General features: G+C 39.9%; 1 protein-coding gene across 3 annotated transcripts; it reads right to left on the bottom strand.

Moving 5' to 3' along the window:
- Positions 1–24,079, bottom strand: sacs (sacsin molecular chaperone). Of its 3 annotated transcripts, XM_056756257.1 has the most exons (11): positions 23,843–24,079; positions 22,794–23,130; positions 21,877–22,027; positions 18,261–18,351; positions 18,006–18,091; positions 17,339–17,450; positions 16,165–16,311; positions 12,979–14,461; positions 12,753–12,844; positions 12,162–12,188; positions 1–11,551 (listed from the first exon to the last, which is right to left on the bottom strand). In XM_056756257.1, exons 2-11 carry the CDS (start codon positions 22,814–22,816, stop codon positions 6–8), a joined length of 13,758 nt encoding a protein of 4,585 aa, XP_056612235.1. In that variant the 5' UTR covers positions 22,817–23,130; positions 23,843–24,079; the 3' UTR covers positions 1–5. The 3 variants fall into 3 exon arrangements, with proteins under 3 accessions (XP_056612235.1, XP_056612236.1, XP_056612237.1); XM_056756258.1 differs by lacking the exon at positions 12,162–12,188; XM_056756259.1 differs by lacking the exon at positions 22,794–23,130.
- Between the last annotated feature and the right edge of the window lie 360 nt (positions 24,080–24,439).

Here is a 24,439-nt window from a genome sequence, read left to right as displayed (position 1 = left end):
ACAGTTTAGATTTTATGTTGGACAAACGTCTCAAGTTTGATGATTATCCGAGCTGTACATTCCATCACTCTCATTGCTACTTCCGAAGTATATCTGTCATTGGGAATCTGAGGAAAGGGAAGAAGGTCAGGGTAGCGTGTTCTCAAACTGTCCACACCATATCCCTCCAAAATGTTCACATCCTTTGCCAGTCCTGTTAGTTGGGTGTTGTACTCCTCCACCTTCTGTGCAAGTGCTGTGGGCTTCACATCTTTGTCTGATTTCCCTCGGACTGCATAATCTGCAGCAATTAATGCAAGCTTTGTTGCCAGATAGCACTTAAAACACACCCATTCATTTGCATTTTTGTGAAGGTCATTTCTCGCTGCAGAAAAGTTGGCTCTGGCTTGTCTCAGCCACCGACGAGCTTCCACAGGGTTCCCAACAGATTTGAATGATGGCGGTACAAAGAAACGATTCGAGTGAGATGTGCCTGCATAGCTAGTAAACTTCTCTCGGAATTGCTGCTTTTCCGACTTATGGCTTGTTGCTTCTTGGTTCCAGGATGTGTAGAATCGCTGAAATGAGAATTTCTCTGACTGGAATCGAGTGGAAGATGCAGAGAAAGGTCTCCTTGATCCCCGATCCGCGGCCTGCTCAGCCTGCGTTTGCTTCTCCATCCGGTTGATCTCCTTTTGTAAGTGCTTGAAGACTTCTGTGGCAATGTCAAGATTCTCTGCATTTTTGTCAGGGTGCCATTTCAAATACAAGCGCCGGATAATCTTCTTGCGTTCTGTTTCCGGAAGTTTCCAAGCTTGTTCTATGACCGAAGTAACTTCTTTTAGAATTCCAGGTAGTGCATTGAGTTTTATCTTTTTGGGGGCTGACTCTGTTTGTGGAGCTCTGCGATTTTCCTTGCCTGGAAATAAGGGAGGTATCATTCTGGCACTAGGTGAATGACTCTCTGAGGGGCTTGTTGGAGTTGGTGTTCCATCTCGAACATTGGCGCTGTCATCTTGTCTGGAAAATTTGTACAAATCAAGAGAGCTGACAATTTTGTACTCACTATACCCAATGTCAATTTGGAAGCATTTTCCAAGGACACTTGGATTGTCTTCTTCTCGGTCTACCTCTTGAACAATTATTGCGTATGTGTAGGTAGGCTGATAGGAGCCTAAAATATCACCTCCCTCTGAATCTACCAGGTAACCAACATATTCTCCAGGGTAGAAAACATTCATGGGGTCCATGAGAAGTAAATGATGAATCTCTCCAGGTATGGGTGTACCAGGAAGTGGAAGCTCCAGCTTTGAGGGCTCAGTTGTGTCATACTTGACACCAAGATTGTCCAGTTTCTCTGTTATTCTGTAGATGTCATTGCAACCCAACATAGCAATAAGATAGGAGGTGTCAGAAATTAGGTTGTCTGTAGCTGACTTTAGAGTCATAGCCAAAGCGAGAAGAAAATTTATGTCTTTGCTGTCAGAATGCTGAATGTAGAGATGAATGACTGCTGTTCCATACCTTTTAAGAAAGGCAAGAGTTTCACTACGGCTGTGGGGAATCGGGCTGCAGCCTTTTACTCGCAATGTCGTCTGTAGCTTCTCAAAACAAGACACCTTTAAGCCCTCACAAAGAGCTTTGCATAATCGTATTGCTTTTTCCTCATTCACCATGTATGCGTTCTCATTCTCATGTTTCATGATCCGAATTAGTCCAGTGATAAACTGCTCTGATGACAGGAGCAATTGAAGCCGGCCCTGAAGTGAGCAGAGAGCACCGAATTGGCACATTCTTGGAGAATCTTCATCAAGTTGTTCTTCAAGGATACTACTCAGAAGCCTAGGTCTCAGTTTCTGTGGAAGCATCATGATCAGCTTTGTGTGAAAGGCATGGTCTTTACCGAGGTAACACTGACTCATGTCGACTAGCATCTGGACACCAACATTACCCTGAATTCGACTCTTGTAATGCGGTGCATCATCAAAGACTAACGTGTTTGATTTGGCCAAGCGTCCATCATGACTCGGAAGGTAAAATGTCAAATCTCTGAGATTCTCAAGGTCTTTTCGGACCTGTACCGGATCGTTCTGGAGACTTTTGAACAGCCCAGAGACTGTTCTTTTTACAGTTCTCATTTCATTGGGGTCAAGCTGCTTTCCTTCTGAATTTCTATATATTCGACCCAAAACTTCAACGTATTGTTTAGTTGAGACAACATCCTCAGTTCCTAACAGTTTGAATAGTTGGTGAAATGTACCAAGCTCAAGAGGGAGTTTGTACAAGTAGGGTTTAAAGTCAGATTCATTGTCCAAATTAATGACAACCTCCTCTGGTTTGAGGAGTTTCCAACCCTCCTCGACCATAACAAAGGCCACTCCTCGTAACTGAAAACGAAATTCTAGTTTATCTGTGTTTAGAAATTCATAAATGCTCCTTAAGACTTTGTTTCGTGTTTTAACTGTGTCGTCATCCATGTTAGCCATGCTGCATATGTTTTTGCAATTGCTAATGACTTTTTCCAGTGGAGGATCCACATTGACATTTAACATGGTCAAAATGAGATCAAGCTGCTCTTGGCCGGCAAGTGTATTACCTTCTTGGTCTTTTATGCTTGCTGGGGTGGCCTTCTCTGGTAGAATAGGGCAGGATGTCCACAACAACTGCATGATATCGGTTTGTTTGAACTTTGGATTTACTTGAGACCCATTGAAGCGAATTAGAGGGAGATTTCCATTCATTTCCTGGTACTGACAATGAAGGCGAACAAGCTCGGCTGGAGCTCGCTCTGGACATAGGAATGGTATCATAGACAGTTCTTTGAGGAATGCTCCATCAAACAGATCAGTTCTATCATTGAAAATGTGACTCAGAAGAACATCAACATTAGTCTGAACTTTTTCTGTGGACCAGTTCTCTGTGTGAGCTTTGATGCTGATTTCTTTTGCAAACTGTAAAACTTGCGGTTGAGACACAGCATGTTTCAAACCAATGTTGCGTAGGAAGGTTACCCATGCGGATAAATAAGTTGTCCCTTGTTTTGGCTTTGATACTTGCTCAATCTTTTTGAAAAAATCATTGGGGATAAAGGATTTTGGTGGAAGCATCACCTCAAACACTTTAACAGTTTGATCGAAAAAGGCTTTGGCGGGTTTTAGCCTATTGGTGGAATCAAAAATGAAGGAAAGACCCTCTAGTTTTTCATAGAGTTGATCCTTGATGCAACATGGCTCTTCCATTGCCAACAACCTCTCCTTCAGATAGATAACATGCTGGATTTTGGCATCATGTGACAAAATGTCAAATTTTGGTAGAAGATGATTAAGGTAAACCTCAAGGTCATCAATTGGTGTGCAGCCAAGAAAGCTGTGGAGTTCTTTGAGCTGTGGGTTGTCCACAAGGAAGGCTGAAGATGTATTGTGTGCCCACTTTTCAATGTCGGCAGAGGGAAGGCTTTTTGTCAGAACATGGCATGCCCTAAAGTTTGCAAGGCAGATATATCGGCCACTGACAGCTTTGTAACACGGCAACAGTTTTAAACTCTGAACATCATCTTGAGTCAAATTTGTCAGATTACAGTTGAAGTACAACAAAAGTGCTTCGAAGTCTTTGTCTGTCAAGCTTCCTGTTTTGAAAGCTGATGTCTGGATCATGTACTCAAGTGCTCGAAGTATGCTGGACGGATTGTCTATATTTGCAGTATGCTGAGCTAAAAGTGAGAAGACAGGGCTCTCTTTGGCACACAATTTATTTACAGCCAACTGAAAGCATCCTCCCTTCATGAGAGTGTGAAAGACTTTGTCATTTTGCCCATTTGGGAAGATGGCTGCAAAGATTAGACTTAGGGGTAACAAAACATCATGCTCTGGCACAACTAATTTGTTCCCTGACACCATGAATTTGATTCCTGGAAGTAGTGACCAATCTTTCAAGATGTCTAGAACAGTCTCAAATTTAGAACTGATGTCTGCCTCATAGTCTTTGGTTGCAAGTTGTTCACTGATGAAGTGCCATACACTCTTAAGCCAGGATTCAGTAGGACAGCCCTCTTTCCATTTGACTGACATCTTTGTTCTGCAGTCTCTGTGAAGAACAGATCCTAGCAGATCTCCAAAACTGCTTATGTCAAAAACCTTTGCCACACCTGCTTTCAGAAGGATTTTGCTGTACTTCAGGTATAAGGTATGCATGAAAAGCTCTTTCCTCGATGAGATGAGCTCATGATGATTGGTCAGAAACTTTGGATGTCTGGAGTCAAACACTTGCAAAATGTTGTCCATTGTCATCAGCAGTGGCAACCCTTGTAAGTTAATGTCATTCTCCTCCACATCTTTGAAACAGAAATCAACAAGCAGCTTAAGACCATGGAAGAGCTTGAAATTAGACTGCTGCAGCCGACAAGGTAATTTTCCAACTTGGCAAGATGTGTCTGGGAGTGAGAATGTCAAAAGGAAACTGCGAACATCCTCTGGTGTCACATAGTTTACTGGAATCCCGGCATCCTCCAGACAGAAGTAGAGACTGGCTGTTTCATCACAGCTGTGGATTAAGTTGAACCCAACATCCAGGAGCATGGCCTTCAATCTTTTAACATTGTCTGCCACAGATTTCCGTGTTGTTATGTTATACTCCGTGTTTTTAAGATGCTGCAACTCATCCTGCAGTAAGTTGTCAAAGAATGCCCGACCTTTGCTTGAGGTAGATGTGTTTACCCAGGAGATGTAAGTTGCAGAATGAATATCTGTATTATCGATGTGGGGTGCTCTTAAAACAGGGAGTAGTCTTTTCAGCTCTAAATGAAGGCATTGGTAGATTGCTCTTACCAAACAATACCAATCTGGTTGAATCTCAAGTCTGTTCACTGGAAAGAAGGACAAGAATTTTCTCAAAATATCCTTGACAACATGAATTGGCATTCCTTGAAATATTGTCATTGTGGGGTCTGGGCCTGGAAAGAGCCGACGCTTCAACTGAATTAACAGTTCTACGCATGCTGGAGCAATGAGTGCTTTCATCAGGTTATTGTTCCAGTCACTCCTCACTCCAACTCCATTGTCATCCTTCCACAGGTTTCTTCTTGCAGAATCTAAAGCGAAATGGCCATTTACATGGAACGGCAGGCCGGTCTCCAGAGACAGAGGAAGGAAACAGAAGGCTCTGTGAGGCTTTTTGTAGTTATGGCTGGTGCATGCTGCAACACCACCACGTGGATAAAGTGTTATATCCTCATTTTTGTGCGCTGAAATTACACTCTTCGTTACTTTCTCCATCTCAGAAAATCCAGATCTGTTACATATCATCCATGTTGTGGAATTTCCATCTGTGTCCTCTATGTCCATCGTGTACGTAATCTGTTGGATAGGAATTTGGGCCAGCTGTTTTTTCTTGGTAACGCTGTCTATAACGGAGCTGTGAAATTGTTTTCGCTTTAGGCGATCCCCATCTGTGATTTTTGCTCTGACAGAATAAAGAGTTTTTAAATCCCCAGTCCCACTCTCAATTTCACATATAGAAATTTTCTCCATGTGATTCAAAAACATGAGAAGTTCTGAACCATCCGTTCGAATTTTATCAAGAAAATTTTGAACCATTCTATCTGAAGCTGGTAATGAGCTAATTTCCGAGATTTTGGCCATTTCTGTGGTTCGTATGGGAAACCGGAACATTGTGCTGCGTTCCAGCTTGAAATGATTCCCTAGGTATAAGCTTAATACATCAGAAAATTGTGATCTGAAGTCTGAATCTAAATCTCTAAACATTCTTCCAGGACTAACAGATGTTGCTCCAGGTGCATAACGTGCATGAGGATCAAAGATGCAAAGAATGTCATTATTTGAGATAAAGGAAGGACAGTCGGTAATGTGATACACAGAGTTAAATCCAATGCCATATTGCCCAGTTTTCCCCGGGTTTGCCTCTTTGGTGCCTCGTCCGAGATTCTGAATCCCTCTAATATCATCTTCTGTAAATGGTTGATTGTTGTACACACAGAGTGATGGGCCTTGCATTGGCACCCATTTGTCATCAAAGATTCTATCTGTTGGATGGTTCCTTGGATCAAACACAAAGTATATTTCTGTGGCTTTTGCATCATCTGCATTTTGCAGGAGCTCTTTCAGCATTTCCTTTTCTGATGGATATGCATTAAGTATACTTTTGATTCTGCTGGTGAGCTTCTCCTTTTGCCCAAATTCACTCCCAAGGGTAGTAAAGCAGATGTTGGAGGCATATCTTTCTAAGGCTTTGTGTCTTTTTGGAATTGTCCCCAACTTTAATGCCACCTCTCTTGGAATATCACTATGACAGTATTTAACAGTTGTGTCTCTGACTTTAATCCAAGGACAGTCATTATAGCAAAGTGATTTGGATGGCTGTAGTGTAAAATTGCTGTCAGGAAGAAGTATCTCTCCATAGTTGCTTTGGCAGAATTCTTGACTTTTGTCTCGGATCAAGCTCCATATGCCCTCGCTAATGATTCTACGACACAGCTGAAAGTTCTCTTCGGTTAGGGGCTTTCTTCCACATTCATTCTTAATCTGTTGTAAAACATCTGAGAAAGTTTCAACAGTGAAGCTCGGCCGAACTCCCACATTTTCAAAAACTTCTCGACAACTATTTCTGTACTTGTTAGGAAGCTGGTAAAGATATGGTGCTGCATCAAAGTTTAAATGAAATGCCACTTTGGATGGCTCAACATATGTATTCTCCACTAGAATTGAGCTAAATGTTTTCAGCTCCTCCATGATTTCCTCGTTCGCCGCATCGGACTGTAGCAACTCTTCGTGGAGATATTTGTAACATGCATTAGTTATGTTCTCCTGATACAGTGTAATACCATCAAAGGATTTTGAGAGCTCTTTCAGCTGGCTGATGACTAAAGCAACAGATGGCTTTTTTATCAATCCAAGTAAGTCTTTCACAGCCAGTGAGATGGGACCACATCCTTTGAAAGAGGGGGAATTTTCATTCAGGATGGGCTTCATTAAGCAAACAGTGTCCTGGTGGTCTGTTGTAAAAAGCTCTTTCGCAGAGAACATGGTGGATTGGGGAAACGTGTTTCCATGCCATGGAAGTGAAAATCCAGCAGGTTTGGTCAAAAAGGGAAGAAACTTGATGTTTTGTAATTTGACAAGATATTGATTTGCTGCTGGGTCTTTCATTTTAAGCTTTTCATCGATGAGACTAAGGATGATGCTGCTCCTGTGGCACGCAATGGTGTGGTCATTTTCATTCAGAGCCAATACAGACTCAGCTCGTTCAATCAAATCTTCCCACGACAGGTCATCCTTGACCATACCCAGCTGTAATAACTTGACTAGGCTTACTGGATTAACATAATCTTTCAGACTTCCTTCAGGGAACCTTCCATCTTCACTGTTATACAGTTTAGCTACTCTGCCCTCAGGATGAATGAGTCGAGAAGGCACAACAAGCTTCTGTGATGGTCCTGAACATGGAATGCATGGAGTTTCCCTCAGTATAGATGCAAAATCCTCTAGTTTTTCATTAAGGACATAATACATTAGAGGGTCACGCAGTTCCTTGTCTATGTCTTGGATATGAGGGAAGAAAACATCTGTGAAGAACTGTGTCTCTGTCAGGGTGTTCTCCATTAATTTCCCTTTACAACCAGCATCATCAAAGCCTTCCTTGACCCAGTCTGGTAGATCAACAGCACAGAATTCATGGGAACCACACTTTTTAAGATATTTCAAGAATATCTTGAATGCAGCAGATCCCATGTCGGGTCTGCAAAGCAAAGAGTCATCCAAAAAGCGAACATTCTTGATTGACACCCAGGTATTCCCATCGGAAAAGACTTTTGCATGATCATCGTCACCCTTAGCTATTTCCTGATAAACTCCCTGGCAAATCAAATTGAAGTCATCATGGACAACCCCAGGGTCAGGCCATGCTGCATAATAGCTGTAGTCTAATAATTCTCCACTTTCTGCCATTGACCTCAGCATGTTAAGGGCAGCCAAGTATGCTTGAACAATCACATGTCTCATAAAAATAGAGTTCCATTGTCCTTTCGTGTCTGTCTTCCAGATCTCTTTACGGTTTGATGTGACTGCAAAGCAACCGTTGATGTGCACGGGCAAGCCAGTTTTGATTCTAAGGGGTAAGTAGCAGAACACTTCACCAACTGGTGTCGCACTTGTCTTTACAGTCCATTTTCTGTTGTCTTCTTCAGAAAGCAACACAGCAATACCTCCACATGGTACCAGACCAAGGCGTTTTCCGCCATCACTTAAGGAGAACTTTAGAGCTTCTGTCACGTCCATGCATGAACAGATAAGCCAGTTGGTATTTTCTACTCCCTTCTGTGGCATGTCATCTGTAAGTCTCTTTGTTTGATTGCCTTTATTTGCCATTTCAAAGTAGGAGGATGGATCCTCTTCAGAACCTCTGAAAAGTGGTGAATGAAGATCAACGATTCGTCTGAAGATATTGTGGAACTCTTCCACTACAATTCTGATGATGCAGCCAGACTTTGGAACCTCAGATGGCACTCGGTTAGTCCCTGCTACTTTTTTCATGACTTTGGCAGCAGATTTCAGAATACTCAGTGGACCGTATGACGCTTTGGAGGACCACACACTTTTGTTTATCGTGACAACATCCTGTGCCCCAGCAGGGTTCGGCTCCTCACATTTCAGATACTTCAAGACCATTGTTCCAACATGCTGTGTGAACAGAATGAGACGATGGCCACAGATGCTGAATTCATCTACAAGAGAGTAGATATCAGTGGTGTTGTAGTAAATGCTGCTGATTTCACTTAGTGATGCTTCCAGCTCAGTTCTGAAGGGAAGTCTAAAGAGGGTCCCATCATACTTGTAAGGGGACTCCAGTGACAGGGGGAGCTGACAATTAAATACATTTATGAAAGGTTTGAACTGATTAGGAAACTTTCTTAGTCGTTTCTGTTGTTTGCTCCAGTTGATTTTGATGCCGGGGTTGGATTTGTCTCTGATGTGTTTGCCGATGTGATTGATGTTTGGATCAAACATGATCATAAATTCTCTGCTCATAATAATGGGTATATCAGTGACATGATAAACAGAGTTGAACCCCAGACCAAATTTGCCCACTTTGTCCGCTTCACATCTTTTGATAGAGCCACCCAGCCTGGTTATATTGAGGAAGTCTGTATCAGAAAAAACTGAATTGTTGAAGGACCACAAAGCTGGGCCATGACAAACAATCATACCAGGGTCTAGCAGATTTTCTCGGATTTCAAGGTTCTTTCGCATGTCGATCAGGAAACTACACTCAGTGGCATTTGCATCATCAGCATTCTGCAAGAGCTCTTTGAAGATATCTGCAACTGATGGATACTCCTCTAAAATGTTCTTTATCCTAACCGTTAAAGGCTCTCTTTGGCCTGACTGTTCAAATCCAAGGTTCTCTGGGTTTATCAATCTTGTGCTCAAACATGGGACTTTCAGCCATTCAGCTGTTTTCATTGGAATATCATCATGGACAAGGATGATGGGCTCCGAAACATCATCTAGCAAGTCATTCAAGTCTTCTACTTTGATATCACAGTACGTGCATTCGTGGATGGGTTTCATAACCAGTTTGCTTGGATCTTTGTGGTAAAGAATGGGCAAATGCATGTCAGTATCAACAGATATCTGACTGTTGTAAAGCCATCGTAAAATGTTTATCAGGAGAAGGAGATTACGTTTGCTCTCCACTTTTGTCATCTCTTGCTCACACCTTTGTCTGATAGTTTTGACTACTTCAAACACATGGCTGGAATCCACTTCTTCAACAGAGCCGCAGAACTTAAAAAGCTTGCGGAATTTAGCAATGGTCTTTGGTAAAGAGAATAAGTATGGCTGGAGGTCCAAATCTGGTATGGGCTTTAAAACCGTTTGTCCAGGGGAAGCAAATGTTTTCCCAGTCCAAACCCAATCAAAGGGCAGAGACTTCATTGCTTCTCTTGCATCCTCCAAATGAGCTTGCATAAATTCATAGATTTCAAACAATATCTGCTGAAATTGATACCAGTCCTCAGTGGTGAATGCTTGCGATCTGTGCCAGTCATTTACTGCCTTCAAATGCTGGAGAACTTGATCAACATGAGGCTCTAGTGATAACTTCAAGGCTTTTTTCATGCCAGCAGAGGTGCGTTCCACCAGGGCAACCGAAGAACCAACAAGTACAGCGTGAGATATATCACACATTTCAGAAAGAGATGAAATATTACAAGAATCGCCCATCCAAGCAAGTGACTTTGGGTAATTCAAAGGTCTGTCTTTACAAACAGGGACCCATTTAAATGTTTGCAGGTTTGTCTCAACCTCTGAGGACTTTACCAACTTTGTCTGTTTGTTCAGAATAGTAAGGAGTGTTTTTGCCTTTGTTATAATGGGGTCCCATTCTGGTTTGTCATTCTCTTGCAATTCCTCAATTTTTCTGGCAACCTGAAGAACATCTTTTTCACTGAGCTGAACCTCATTTTTTAACCCCAGTTGTCTCAAAGAATGAAGGACATCAGGAGATGATGTATAGTCTTTTGGGGGAAACCTTGTCTCCTCCTCCATGAAGAACAGGTTCTGCAAAATCTCCAACTCAGGATCGAAAAAGTCTGTTGGTGAACAAGGTTTTTCTGAAGAGCTGTGAATAAACTTCAAAGAAGAAAGCCAATTTATTACTGCCTTGTTTTCATTCTTTAGGAAAGAAAAATTAGTAAGAGCCCAGAGCATGATTTTGTACACTTCCTCTTTGGTGTAGAATCCCCTCTCAACGTCTTGAATAATCACTTTCAGACATTCAGTGCTTTTGACCTGCTCAATATTTAACAGCTTTATCAGTCGGATTGTTGCCTCATCAGTGCTGTCAACTACATTTATAGACAATTTGACATCTAGTGGATGCTTGGCAGTATGATGTAATACCTTGGCTCCTTTCAATGAAGTAAATAGTGAAGGATCGGTCTTTGACTTCTGCCCAATCTTGTTAAAGATAGGAAGTTCTTGAATGATGCGTTTCTCTTTTTCTGTGACATCCGTAAGACCAGCTGAAAAGCTTCTGAGGGCAATCTTTTGTTTGACAGACAGAGATGAAACCTGGCTGGATAATCTCTGGGATGAAAACCTGTCCATAATCTGCAGTAAATTGCTTGGGGATGATGGATGAATGTAATTCTTCAGAAGTGGATGCTGCAAACAGGGATCAAGGTGCTTCAAAATAACACAGCCTAGCTTCTTCATAACTTCAAGTAAATGTTCAGAGGGAGGGCCCTCCTCCTCATTTACAAGAATGATGGGAGATGGAGTTTTGAGGCGCAGCAGCTCTAAGGTATCCAAGTTGTCAGTTAGTGGCACATTTGGAATCAATGGCATATCTTCAAAGACACCAAGTTCCTCAGCAAAGTTTATGTATAGATGTTTCCAAACCATTCTGAGCCAAGATGCTGGGGGGTGCTTCTTCTCTAGATCACCAGGGTACCACAGTACTGCAAAATCTCTAGCAGGCCAGGCTGTAGTAAGGACTTCTTTAATCAGGCGAGCCGATCTCTCCGAGGTTAACACTTGAACTTGAGTGCAGGGCCTACCTAAAGTCACAAAACATGAAATTACACCATTTTAGACAAAAAGAGAATACACAGCTACCACAAACACAATAAATATTAACAAAACAAATAAAACAGAACAACGAATGCTCAAAATTGTGGGTGTTAATATGCTAATTAGAAGTTGATAAAGTACATAAATAGTGCTATAATTCCAAAACATGGAAAAACAAATATCAAGTTAATTAGTTAATAAACCTTTGTACATGCATGATCATATGTGTTTTTATGTCCATGTTTTAGAATGAATAGTTATTTTGATTACCACTAGGAATAAACTGGTTGATGACTTAATAAAATTATATACATTTCTGTGCATATTAAGAATATGGATATGTTAGTAGATAACTAGTTTAGGGTTTAGATAGTTATGAGAGATACCCAACTATCTATTACAATAGTTGTGTATCTCACAAATCTATGTGCTTATCACTCAAGCATTTAAACTACTCAAGCTATCAGTAACTATTGTTTTTAATATTGCATTAATGGGTTATGTACACATAGAGATGTTAGTAATGGAAAAGTATGATCTAAGAAAACTATGACAGCCTTAGTTCTACACAGATTAGGTGACACATGGTTTACTTACCTGAACAACCCCAAAGATATTGTTGAACTGGAATTCAAATTTAGAAAAATCAGGATAAAAGGTGGAAAAAGTTAAAATAAATAAACTAAATATAAATCAAATCATGCAAACAATGAGAGTCTAGTTTATGTCACGTATTTATGTGCATGGCTGGAAAAAGGCAATATGAAAAACATATTTAGTCTTAAAGCATAGTGTTTGTCGTGCCAAAGCATTGGTTTTGATTGTAAGAGAAAAACACAACCTGATCAAATACATACACTGAATGCCTTGGAATCTTATGGATAAGCATCTGTCAAATCTTAAATGTAATTTAAACACATTCGATCCTGCAATGTCTTCAACAGCAATGTGCACATTTGTTCGACAGCATTGACCAACCAATATGTGGCACATTTTCGGGATACACTGGGTTAAATATGAGAATGCGTAACTCAAGAATCTGACAGAATTAAGAAGGGTGAAATGCAAAAGACTGATCTCCTGCAGCAAAATATGCATAAATGAAATGAAGTTTCACCACAGAAGGTCATTGAGAGTAGATGCTCAATCCTGAGTAAGATTCTGAGCATCAGGTGACTGATTACCTACCTCTGCTTTTAGCTGCTTCCTTCAGGCTGGCCATGACATGTGAGGGAATGCTTTCCAATACAAATCTGCCCTCCAGTCCTGGATATAGTGATCTAGTAAAGAAAAATTGACAAAACCTGTAAAAGTTCTGAATTTTGCCCACTCCTGTGAACAGTAACATAATATCAGAATGAACCATACCACTACCAAGTACCAAGAATGTCAATGTAAATATTTAACTTCACACCTCGGAAACTCCTGTGAAGCAATGTACACGGCATCTTTGTCATTCACAGAAGAGGAGAACACAGTAAATGTCTCGTCCTGCAAAGGCAGAAGTTCCAGTCCAATCAGGTCATTATAGCAAGCATCAGTAAGAATAAACTCCAACAGGAGAAGCTTTTCATCTGATGACCCTTTATGGCGAGATTTCCTCAAAGTCTGACGAACAGAAGCGGGGGTGACTCTCTTCAGGCTCCCCGGTTTGGTGACAAATGTTGTTAGTACTGCATCGATGTAGGCCGGCACCTGGGCCAGCATCATCCCTGAGCTCTGGAGGTATTTAATAACTATTTCTGTAGCGTCCATGCTGGTGTCCAGCTCTGAGAACACTGCTTCATCCACCTGGACCCAGCTGGCATTGTGTGAGTAAATGACCTGCTGACGGAGCAAGTCGTTGAAGAGTGGTTCCAGAATTGGTTTCCAGCGTGGTCGTATTCTGCTCGGATCAGGCCAGGCCCTGTAAATACCTCTGGGTGAGAGCGGGAAATCTTGGTCCTTCTTATTTTGGAATCGCTTAATGGTCTCCATGATGAGTGTAAAGTAAGCTCTTGGGATGACGGTGACTATAAGAAACTCATTCCAAAGAGCAGCTGGGTCCCTCCACTGGTCCACCTCCCGCCATTTAATGCTCCTCCGGTTGTCTGTCAGTCCGAAGAAGCCGCTCACATGGACCGGTAATCCTGTCATACTTTCTTCTCCGAGGGGAAGGGGGAGGAAGCAGAAGGCACGCCCTGAGAAGCTGGAAGTTGCCCCATTGTCCTCATCAATAAGGGTGAGGGGCAAGGCAATACCAATGGTTGGTATGAATTTGAGATCATCGGCAAGAGAATCCAGTTCACCGCACATCCCTCGCCCTCCCACACCATTACAAACCAACCAGGTGGTCTTCTGGGTCTCTTTTGTAGTCTCATCGCGCAGTTCGATGGAGAGTTGGTAGGTGGCGCAGGTGACTGAACTGCTCAATACACCATTGCTGTAGCTATCGATAGCCTGCCCGAGGGTCTTTAGAGAGTTGGGTCGCTCCATCTTATCTTCTTGGCTATTGCTTGCTGTGACCTGGAAAAGCATCCGCTCAGTTCCGTCGGATTCACGAACGTGCAACGAGACCTTCTGGACACTCGTGAGAAACAGCAACACGGTGTCTGCATCCACTTTGAAGGATTCGAAGAGCTCCAGAACCTTCTCTTTGTTGTAAATGTTATTACTCAATTGAGATGGTTTGATCCGGAGTGGAAATCGAAAAAGGGTTCCTGGAAAATTGCCATCTTTAATGGTTTTCTCTGAGCTGCCGAGAGGTCCAAAATAAGGGGCAAACTGATCATTAAGCTCGGTTATTTCCTTTATATCTGACTTCAAATTCCAGCACTGGCCAGACTCATGAACTCCAAACAACATCTGATGAGGGTCCAGCATCGCAATTTGATCCCCGCTGAATATGCTAGGAACATCTGCAAAAAGACAGCAACTTTTTAATAAAGCAAAACATAAATCTGCTCTGCATTGAGACAATGAGATAAAAATAATTTAAGTTACCGATACCGATACCAAATTAAGTTTGTAAAACAATTTATAGTTTTGTCACACACCTATTGTTTCACTTCAGAAGACATTTATTAACCCGATGAGTAACTGGATCTCTTTAAAGGAGGCATGAATTAAATTCACAATTTAAACCTGAGCTTTTGTTATATAAGAGGGAATTGTATTCACGCGAACATCATGTAACTGTCAGAACTGAAAACGCCCTTTTTACTGAGATTACATCTGTTATTGACACCAGGCTAAGCAAACGCCAGATTCTGGAATACACCTATCTATGACGATATTGATAGGTTGAACACCGCTTCCACAGAAAAAAAATCAACGACTACTTCTCTTGCCCCGCCCAGGTAGGGCGAGCAATCCATAAACAACCGTGCCGTTAAAGATAGCTAAATATTTTTCCATCCCTTGTTGTGGAAGAATACAGTCGCTGCATAACCTTCCTTCGGATTTCGATATTAAGAAAGGGGATACCATTTAATTTTAAAGATGTTCCAGCTCATGTGGGAAAAACATGGAGCATTAGTTAGTTTAATTTCTCCGAGGATTCCTTCGTGAACAAGCCAAAGGTCGAATTAAAAAGCAGTGCTGTGTCATCAATATTGGATCCGATAGGAATGGCGCAGCAATCTTATGTGAGTTAAACATTTTTTACTATGCGTCACTATTGCTTTGTTAGAGATCGCTTGATGTCCCCTCAGCACTTTTCGCACAAGATTAGTATTACCTGGAGATCTCTTGTCATTTATTTTAATTGCAGAGTTAGTCTGTGATCTTAAGTGATTTGGCGGGCTCATTATATTTTTTCAAGGTTTCATACACCGTTTGCGAATAATGGAGGCTGCTTCGAAGTGTTTTGGTATTATTTCGGGTGCTGGGTAATATCCATAAGTTACCGGGAGTCTCCAGTTTATTTATCATGCAAACTCTTGTAACATTTGAGACTCATGATCTTCTGTCCGGTTCGCAATCACGGGTCTCAAATGCTGACAGGTACGGTCATATATCATTAAACGCAATACAACTATATAGTCTATACAAACTTTACGCAAAGCCTTGCCTTCACATCCGGGAAATAAGTCACTAAATTGTAGTAAATTCATCCAGTGCGAATGTACCACTTAAAATACTGATGTGGGGAGGTCATTTATAAATCACAGGAGGTCTTCAGATAAAACTAATGCCGTCCGAAAACTGTGAATGGTGCTAATGTTTAACCGAGCTTTTGTAGAGCTGGCCTCAAAACCAGGGTAGAAAATAGTCTATTAATTATTAATTTCGATGTTTTTGAATGTAAAAACCAAGCAAACGTCATAAGTAGACCTCATACAACAGTAAAAAACAATAAACAAGGCCAGTTCATCATACCTTTAATGATAGATTCAGACAGCCTCACTGTTTTGAGTTAAATTTAAGAAGAGACCATGATGGCATTTCATTTTATAAAATAATTTATTTAAAATTATGTTTAACAGAAGGATCACCATCTGAGATGCCATGAGGGCAAGTAAATTTTCCAATTCTTTTGGTTGGTATTTTTTCGGTCAAGTCGATAATATTTTTTAACGTATTCGATAAAAGAAAATGATTTGCACTTTAGAAATCTAACCTGTAATGTGGTACACTGAGTTAAATCCAATACCGAATCTCCCCACTTTCAGAGGGTCTTCTCTTTTTCTGCTTCGTGCTATCTCCTGAATACCGTTCCAGTCCTCAGAGGTGAAGACTGCATCATTATAGACATAAAGTGCTGTCCCTAAGAAACAAATATTACGTGCATAGCATTTATTAACATCTTGGTTACAGCTGTTACCTCAGTTCCCTGATGGAGGGAAAGAGACATTGTGTCGAACCGACAGATGGGATTCGCCCTTGAGAACCTATCAACTTCGACTAGATTAGAAAAGGCCAATGAAATTGGGGAATGAAGTTTGCATGGGGGACCGCTGACTGCTTGAAGTGTTTCAGGCATTTCAACACTAACTGAGCGCGCTCTGCAGTCAGACGCCGCTGTCATGGTGACAGAGTTGAGTTCCATACGGAGAAAGATGATACTCTGCACAGGGGAGAGCTTGCTGTTTTCTCGGTTCACCTGTAGTCCCAATCGATCTAGGTCCCGGAGCACTAGGTCACTGTGTACATAACAGATCTCGAGAGTGTGCCAAGATAAGCCAGTTGGAGAAAAAACTCGAACACTTCTGGAACTGCCGTGACGCCCCAGGGGAAGTCACGGTAGGAAGGGAAAGTCCGCTGCATCACGTCGTAAGAATCCAGCAGTAATTTCGGCGTAGAGTTTGAAGTCTCGAAGTCGATCATGTGTGAAAGCTCCGAAGAACAAAATGTGAATGAATGGAGCACGTCGTCTCGCCGGGGGCGGAGTTCAGCATGCAAATTTGATTCGCCAAATTCATTGGCCTTTTCTTAGCTAGTTGAAGTTGATAGGTTCTCAAGGGCGAACCCCATCTGTCGGTTCGACACAACGTCGAGAGACCGACAGAAAGGGAATCTCTGTTGATTATAATTAATGTAAGCACAATTATTCATGTTAGTACATTTTGCAATAACTAATTTTAAAAGTTATTTGATTGTTAACATGTATTAGTAAATGGTGAAATTAACATGACCTTATCGTAACATGTTATCCTTATTACATATTATTCCTAATTAAAATCTCTCAATGTTACAACAAGTTTATTTATTTTATTATTATTATAAATAAAATTAAAGTATAACAATTAAGGGATGTTTTAGTTCAAAAGATAAGCATGTTGTATTTGTATTACCCTGGTACTGAGCCATGTCATGTGACCACAGTGATTCCACTCCATATTCTGTCTCATCATACAGAAACTTAACCTCTGTGGCCCCAGCATCCTCTGCATTCTGAATCAACTCCTAATTGACAGACACATCAAACATTGCTTCAGGTCAGATCACACTAGCAGACTGTGATAAGACACATGTTAAGAGTATGAAGAACTATGCAATCCAAATGTGATTCAAATATACCAAAAACAGCGTTCTGTAGTTTCTTTAGTTCACAAAAGTGCCTCTATATTTATCTTTTCAGTCCTGCAATACTTGACGCTAACTCCTAGCTGAGTGGCTCTTTTGAACACTTGATTCTGATTGGTCAATCGTGTGCAAGTCAGCAGTCTGTTATTCCTCAACAATCAACACACATCCGGAGAGATATTGGACTGCTCATCTGGGCTACTTTAAACTGGTTCTCCTTAAATGTTTCATGTTATAAAATAACAACTAATTAAATATTTATAGCAATAGAAAACCCTTCTCTGTGAATTAAGACCCCTCTGCTCTGCATCTTACTGTCAGAATTGCAATGGCTGACTTCATGTTATTCATACATTTGATGTGAATCAGATATGAATTTCTGAATTTCATCACCACCAGCACCATCTTAAAGTACTTAAAAGCAACACATCTTACTTTAAGAATCTGTCCACCCTCTGGATATCTTCTCAGAATATCTTTTAGAAAATCAACCAGAGGAGGTGTAGTCTGACCAAACCTTCCTGCAAGAGAGCAAATGACATCATGGATTATTTACATACACATTACTAGACTGAAAAGGTAAAGATTAATAAAACTTTACAACTTTTTATGTAAGAACTAACTGGTTTATTCTACAAGCACCCAAACACAAAGCAACTGGGAATGTTAACAATGCATATAATGTCTCACCTCCTCCTCTTGGGCCACGTCCATGCAGTGTCATGATTATTTCATGGCTCCCGTGTGGCACCAAACTTCCAATCTCAACCGCATCGTGAACCTATCGCAGGAAGCAAAAACAAATCATTAAAGCGACCTTGCAATGGTGTTTCATGCATTCTGACTTCTTAACAATGTTAAACGTGAAGTCTTCTCATGCTTAACATGGTCATCTTGTCAAAAAACGAGTAGGCCGAATTACATAGCATTTCTGTGTTCTATACACTCCCCCAGCGATCGTACAGGTTTTGGAAAGTTTTTGGACAATTCTCCAGAAAAAGCATGCGGCAGCAAGGAGAGCAGGAGAAGGAGAATGCGCAGACGTCACTTTCACTTCTAAGCAGGAGATAGAGAGAGCATACGTTCGCGAAGTTCAGGTGTTTGTTTGTTCACTGCATTTGGGTGATGAATGATATATAAACGGTGGATATAGCGCTTGATTTGGGGATCATTTGAAACTGATATATGGGGCCGTCCCAGCGCTAAAAGATGCCAGACATGAACCACATGCGGTGAGTAAAACTGATGTCTGTGTTTTGCTGACAATGTTCAGCCTACCCCTCCCCCCCGCATGCATCGTATGCTTTCAAAAATAATTGTGAAGCTGTATCTATCTTTTATAAATGTGATCACACTAAATACTCTTCGAAGATACGAAGTATGCAATACTACTCTATATGCAGTGTTGGGTAATTTACTCTGAAAAAGTAGTTGATTACTAGTTACTAATTACATATTCAATAATGTAATTAGATTACTGTACAAATTACTCTCTCCAAAAAGTTTTTAATTACTAATTACATTCTATATCTAATATCAACCTTGATTAGAATTGATTCAAGGATAGACATGAAACGGCTTATTTAATTAATTCAAATAAATAATAAATAACAACTAATTGGCCCTGAATAAGGTGACTGGCTGTTAAATTTGTTCAATATTGTATGTGTGTGTGCATTCAAGACATTCGCAATGTTCATTGTGTTTTAAATGTGAATTGTATATTCGCTCAACTATGACATTGTAACAAATGCCACTAAAATAATTGAGTATATATATATATATATCATCAATTTTGGTTTATTAAGGGAGTGATAATACTTGGGCAGGACCGTGCCAGCTCTATCAGAGACTGATGTCTTCAGCTCATGGATGTGGATTCAGTTTCTGTACTGTACGTGACCAATTAGACCACTGCATCTGAAGCTTATCCCTCTCATGTACCTTCAAAGTCTGATTTCAATAACTGGTATTTTAAACAAACTATGATTTCACTCACAAAATCATATACTTTAAACATAAACATTCATTCAAATTATGGTGGAATAAATATTGAGTACAAACAATAAAAGGACATACAGTCGTAACTGTTGTCTTCAGTTTGGTTTTGTCTCTGTTTTTATAATAAGTTAATTAGTCCCTCACCTGATTCTGTTTTTCCTTGTGTTTTGCCCCATTCCTTTGTCCGGTATTTATTGTTTTGTGTGCTTGTGTGGATTCTCTTTGTTTAATTAAAAGTTACCCTTTTGTATTACCTCTCTCGTCCTGCGTATTTAGTTCCCTTACAACAGTACAGTAAGCCCCTTTTTTGGTAAACTTGCCTTTTTTCAGAATATTATGAAATTAATATGGAGATGTTTTGATAGTGCGTGTTTAGTGCCATTACCCAGTGATGTCACAAACAACAATTAATCTAAAGGTAATCATATTGAAAATATAATAGTACATGTTTTGTGAAATATTGTATGAAATATAAACTGTAAACTTTTTAAAGTTTAAAATAAATTTTGACCAGGACTTCATAAACACGTGTAGAAACAAAAGTCGCATAAATCCCATTAAGGAGGCACATTTGGTCAAATTTAGACACATTTGGGACAAATATGCTGTGGTGATAATGATTATTCGGGCACTGACCCATTGAAACTCAACCTGCTTAACAAAGTTAAGTGAATAAAATTGAATTTGGCTTTTGCTGATATGCTTTCTTCATAAAGTGAACCTTTAATATTAAAGGAATGTCTTTGGATGATATTTGGCTGACACCAACTTGTCGCAGCATATCCAGCAAATATCACCAAAAGCTAAAAATTCCCAAACTTATGAGAGACGCTGGACACACGCCAAGATTACTGATAATACAAAGACAGATTGTATAATAAGCAGATCAATCTGAAATAAGCACAGAATGCTGGCACATGTCTAAGTGTACATCTAAAGTCCAATCATTTGGGGTTGTACAGTATGGACGTCAGGGTGAGATCTGAGAACCGGTCTCCTCAAGGCTATTTTCTGAATCTGACATACTTAAACAAGAGCAGTGAGCTAACACCTGCTCTTGTCACTCATAACCGCTTCCCGCTTCAAGCTAAGAAAGAAGCCTGACCTGAGAATGGAAAAGTGAAAACCTCATTGGGTTCAATTTATTCTGACTTCAAACTGCTGTGCGTAAAGCTTTTCCATGTACCATCTTGTTCTTCTTTCCAGATCAATATTTATCTATACATTTGGATTTCAAAGGTGAATCCAAATGTTTCACTTCATTAATGGATTAACAACCTTATTTACAAAAACAATAAATGAAAGAGATTAAATAAATCATTATAAAATAAGTGGGGATGTTGAAATAAAGCTTTTTACAAATTACAGAAGGACATGCGGGGGACTGGTAGAGAGATTTTCAGAACAATCTTGCCCACACATCAACAAACAACACCCAGAATTAATGAGGGTTTTGTAATCATGTAAAAAACTGTTTGTGTAAGAAACTGGCCCTACTCATTTTCGTGTGAATTCTTAAGTAATTAAAATAAATGATTATTTCTGGAAATAAAAGGGCATTGTATACTGTATATATTTGCATTTTACTTATGTTTTTAAATTACGTATGCAGTAAGTATTGGTTAAATTCATAGGCTATTAAACCAAAGCGACAATGCAAAAAAGAAATCCTCCAACTAGACTTAATTTCCCTTAGAAAAGATATTCTTTGGTTTAAATGTGACAGTGAGGTTTTAACAGTTTTAATGAGATTTAACCTGTGAAAACATGAAAGTATTCAATAATACCACTCAAACATCTTCACTTTCATTAAAACTTTGATTTACTATTTTAACTACAAATAGTAAACGTTCGATTACTATTTGAAAAAAAAATTATATAGTAATAATACAGAATTATACACTACTACAGATTAAACCTGTGGTCAAGCAGTGAAGTAGTTGTATTATATTTAATTCTACCTCCATCAACAAGACAACTCTACAAACCAAAAATCTGTGAAAATTGCTGGATATGCACAACAATACACTGGAAACTATCTTTGGATGGATTATAAATCTGTGTAATTATGATCACATGAGGAAGGTTGTGTTATGTGATGCTCTTCATATGTATAGAATATCATTGATAGGTCACTATTACCAGATTAAAGCTCAATCATAAATGCAGACAGACATAAAGTATGAGACTAGCTTGAATATCAAACAAAGACAAGACAAAACACATTTCATCCCGTCAGTAACTGCAGTGTCACCCTGCACAATATTATAAACATCATTGATTTCAATATTTATTAAGCTCTTACCAGTTTCCCATTATGAAACAGCCGTTGTTCAGACACAGGGTAATCTGTGTCTTGGTAGATGAGGGTTTTGATGTATCTGATTACTGTAGATGGGGAAACCTGGAAGACCCTCTTGCCTAGATAGTCATGACAGACTATCACCCATGGCAACCTAAAATCACGCAGAGATGTTACACATGTCAAAACACACATCTGACTTTTTTAACATCAATGGTCCGTTTTATTTCGAAGTGAAATGTGACTGTTTGACAGCTCATGAGATTCATCTATTCAGTTTTACATGACAGAATCACACCAGCATCCCCGTAGCAGCATCTGTCTAATTCAAAGTACTAGTATTACTGTACAAAGATTTCTTTCTATTCTCTCTCTTTCATTGTCCACTATGAAGCTTTTGATCTTTGTTGTGTTGACTGGATCCTGCCCCGTCATTGCCTCTGCAGCTAAAAATCAGATTACACCTATTAGGAACTGTCAGATTTGATCTGTAACCAAATGCACGGATCAATCTGTCTTCTTACCCGGGGTTAAAGGCCTGCAGTCTGATGCGTGTTTTTTACACACCAAACAAAATGACATTAGTGCACCACACGAACACTAGCAGTGACACATCTCTAGTAATAGATCTTGACCTGTTGTCATGCAACCAATGGAAGTCAACAGGGACATTGACTGGATCATATTCTTTATTATAGGGTGGGGCAATATATAGACCACGCACACTATCTAGTGATGATACTTATTTCTCACAAAGGAAACACATCTGATTTGGCACATAATTGATATCTTATTGAATGTGTTATTTGTAACAATATATGCTACAGCCCAGAACAGATGTCGTGCCGATATCAGAGACATCTCCCAGCTTTATTCGAGTCATTATTCACTTACTTCAATATAATTTATGCAAAACTTACCATGGGTCGTGATTTGTTGCCATTGCTTTTCATCCAAACTGCGTGCGCAGACAAATACTCGCTCATTCCTCTGAATGAATCCTTCTGTTATAACGCGTGCCGTTATCTTCTGGAGCAAAATCTCCGCATTTGGAAATGCACCGGTTTAGTAAAACCCCTTTGGCTACAGACTCAGAGAATCATCCCATCCTGTGAGTTATAAGCTTTATGCGGCCGTGTTTCGCTCTTGGACCCGCCTCCCCCTGAGAGGGATCGATGCGGTTTAATATGTGGCTCGCTGCCTTTAAACAAATCCTTGCCCCAAAGATGTTGTATTACAGTCTTTTAAATTTGAATTCTGCAAACAAAGAAAGTAGAAAAATGTCAGAAGAACAGCCCTTGCTAAGCTAACTCTGTAAAACGCAACGTTTTAAGCTGCGGGGTTTTTGAGTGAACTTGAGAGAACGCGCTGCATGCTGGGAGATGTAGTGCTCTAATGGAGCGTACCGCTATAAAAATGCTCTGCGGCTAATTCAAAACAATAATATGGATATTTAACTAATGTTTGTCAGACAAAATTGACATAATCAAATAGTAGGTGCACCCTTATAGCTTGCTCAATGTACATTATTAGCAACTATGATTTGTGTAATAGTCACTGACACGTAAAGGTCGACGTTAAATTATTATATACTTACGTAACGTTAATTAATTATATAATACGAACACACAACTACAAACATAATCGTAAAGGGATCACATGAACACTGAGCAGGTGTCTTCACTAAAGGGCTTCACGTTTATTTCGCAAAAACAAGCGTCGCAGTACGTAAAGGTTAATATAAAGTCACAGCAAGCCGAAGTGATAAATATCGTGCTTTATATTTAATCGAACAGTTACGTTATGACGCAGAGTATTAGATCCATCCGATTACGTCACACAACCTTATTGCACCAATACATTTGTTTTACTTTCCATTCTTGTAAAAGTCTGAAATCATGCAAACGTATTTAAAATAACGTTAATGATACTGAATGTTGGCTATTACTAGAAATAGTTCTGGTCTCACCATGTTACGTTAAATCCACTGCCGCAGTTCCTCGCAGGATAGTCCTATGGTCAAAGTGACTTCCCTCAGGTCCGCATGATGTAGCCTACACTACACTCTGTCATGTTTCTCCTTCGGTATCTGTTTTGCAGGGATGTTGTTAATGGCACAGCAGACTCGTGTAGTGCCTAACGTAAAGGTAGATCTCTCAATATTCATTAACTCTGGCAGTCTTTTATTTACTTGTCACCGTTTCATCACTGCATCGTCTGCTTCAGCAGTTTTGCCTTCTTAAAGCGACAGTACTGCAACAGTGATAAACGAAGCAAATGTGGTTCGAACTGACACGATTTCAATATGATTTATATCGTTTGAAACTAAAATGCTGCACATTTCACAGCAAAATTGAGAGATTTCTGGTGTTGATTAACTTAAAAAATGAATACAGAGTTAAATGACTGACACTGACATTGAATAGGCTGAATACCCATATATACGTCATACAGTGATATGTTGTTACGCTTGGATTATTACACAAATTTATTTAATATGATGCCCCTGAAGAAAAATGGACTGCACAAACGCATGACTACCGTAAAATATTTGGAAGTAAGGCCT

This window comes from Triplophysa dalaica, chromosome 9 (assembly GCF_015846415.1).
Source record: "Triplophysa dalaica isolate WHDGS20190420 chromosome 9, ASM1584641v1, whole genome shotgun sequence".
In the NCBI taxonomy this organism is placed as follows: Eukaryota; Metazoa; Chordata; class Actinopteri; order Cypriniformes; family Nemacheilidae; genus Triplophysa; species Triplophysa dalaica.
This window is presented reverse-complemented; position numbering and strand designations above follow the sequence as displayed.

What these genes read in the sequence shown, in the direction of transcription:
- sacs (XM_056756257.1), bottom strand. Translation starts at nt 22,816, where the DNA reads ATGGCAACAAATCACGACCCATG. An exon ending in TGACATGGCTCAGTACCAGG is followed by an intron (nt 16,312 to 17,338) that starts GTAATACAAATA and finishes TTTGTTTCTTAG; the next exon opens with GGACAGCACTTTATGTCTAT. An exon ending in GCTTCACAGGAGTTTCCGAG is followed by an intron (nt 12,845 to 12,978) that starts GTGTGAAGTTAA and finishes TTTCTTTACTAG; the next exon opens with ATCACTATATCCAGGACTGG.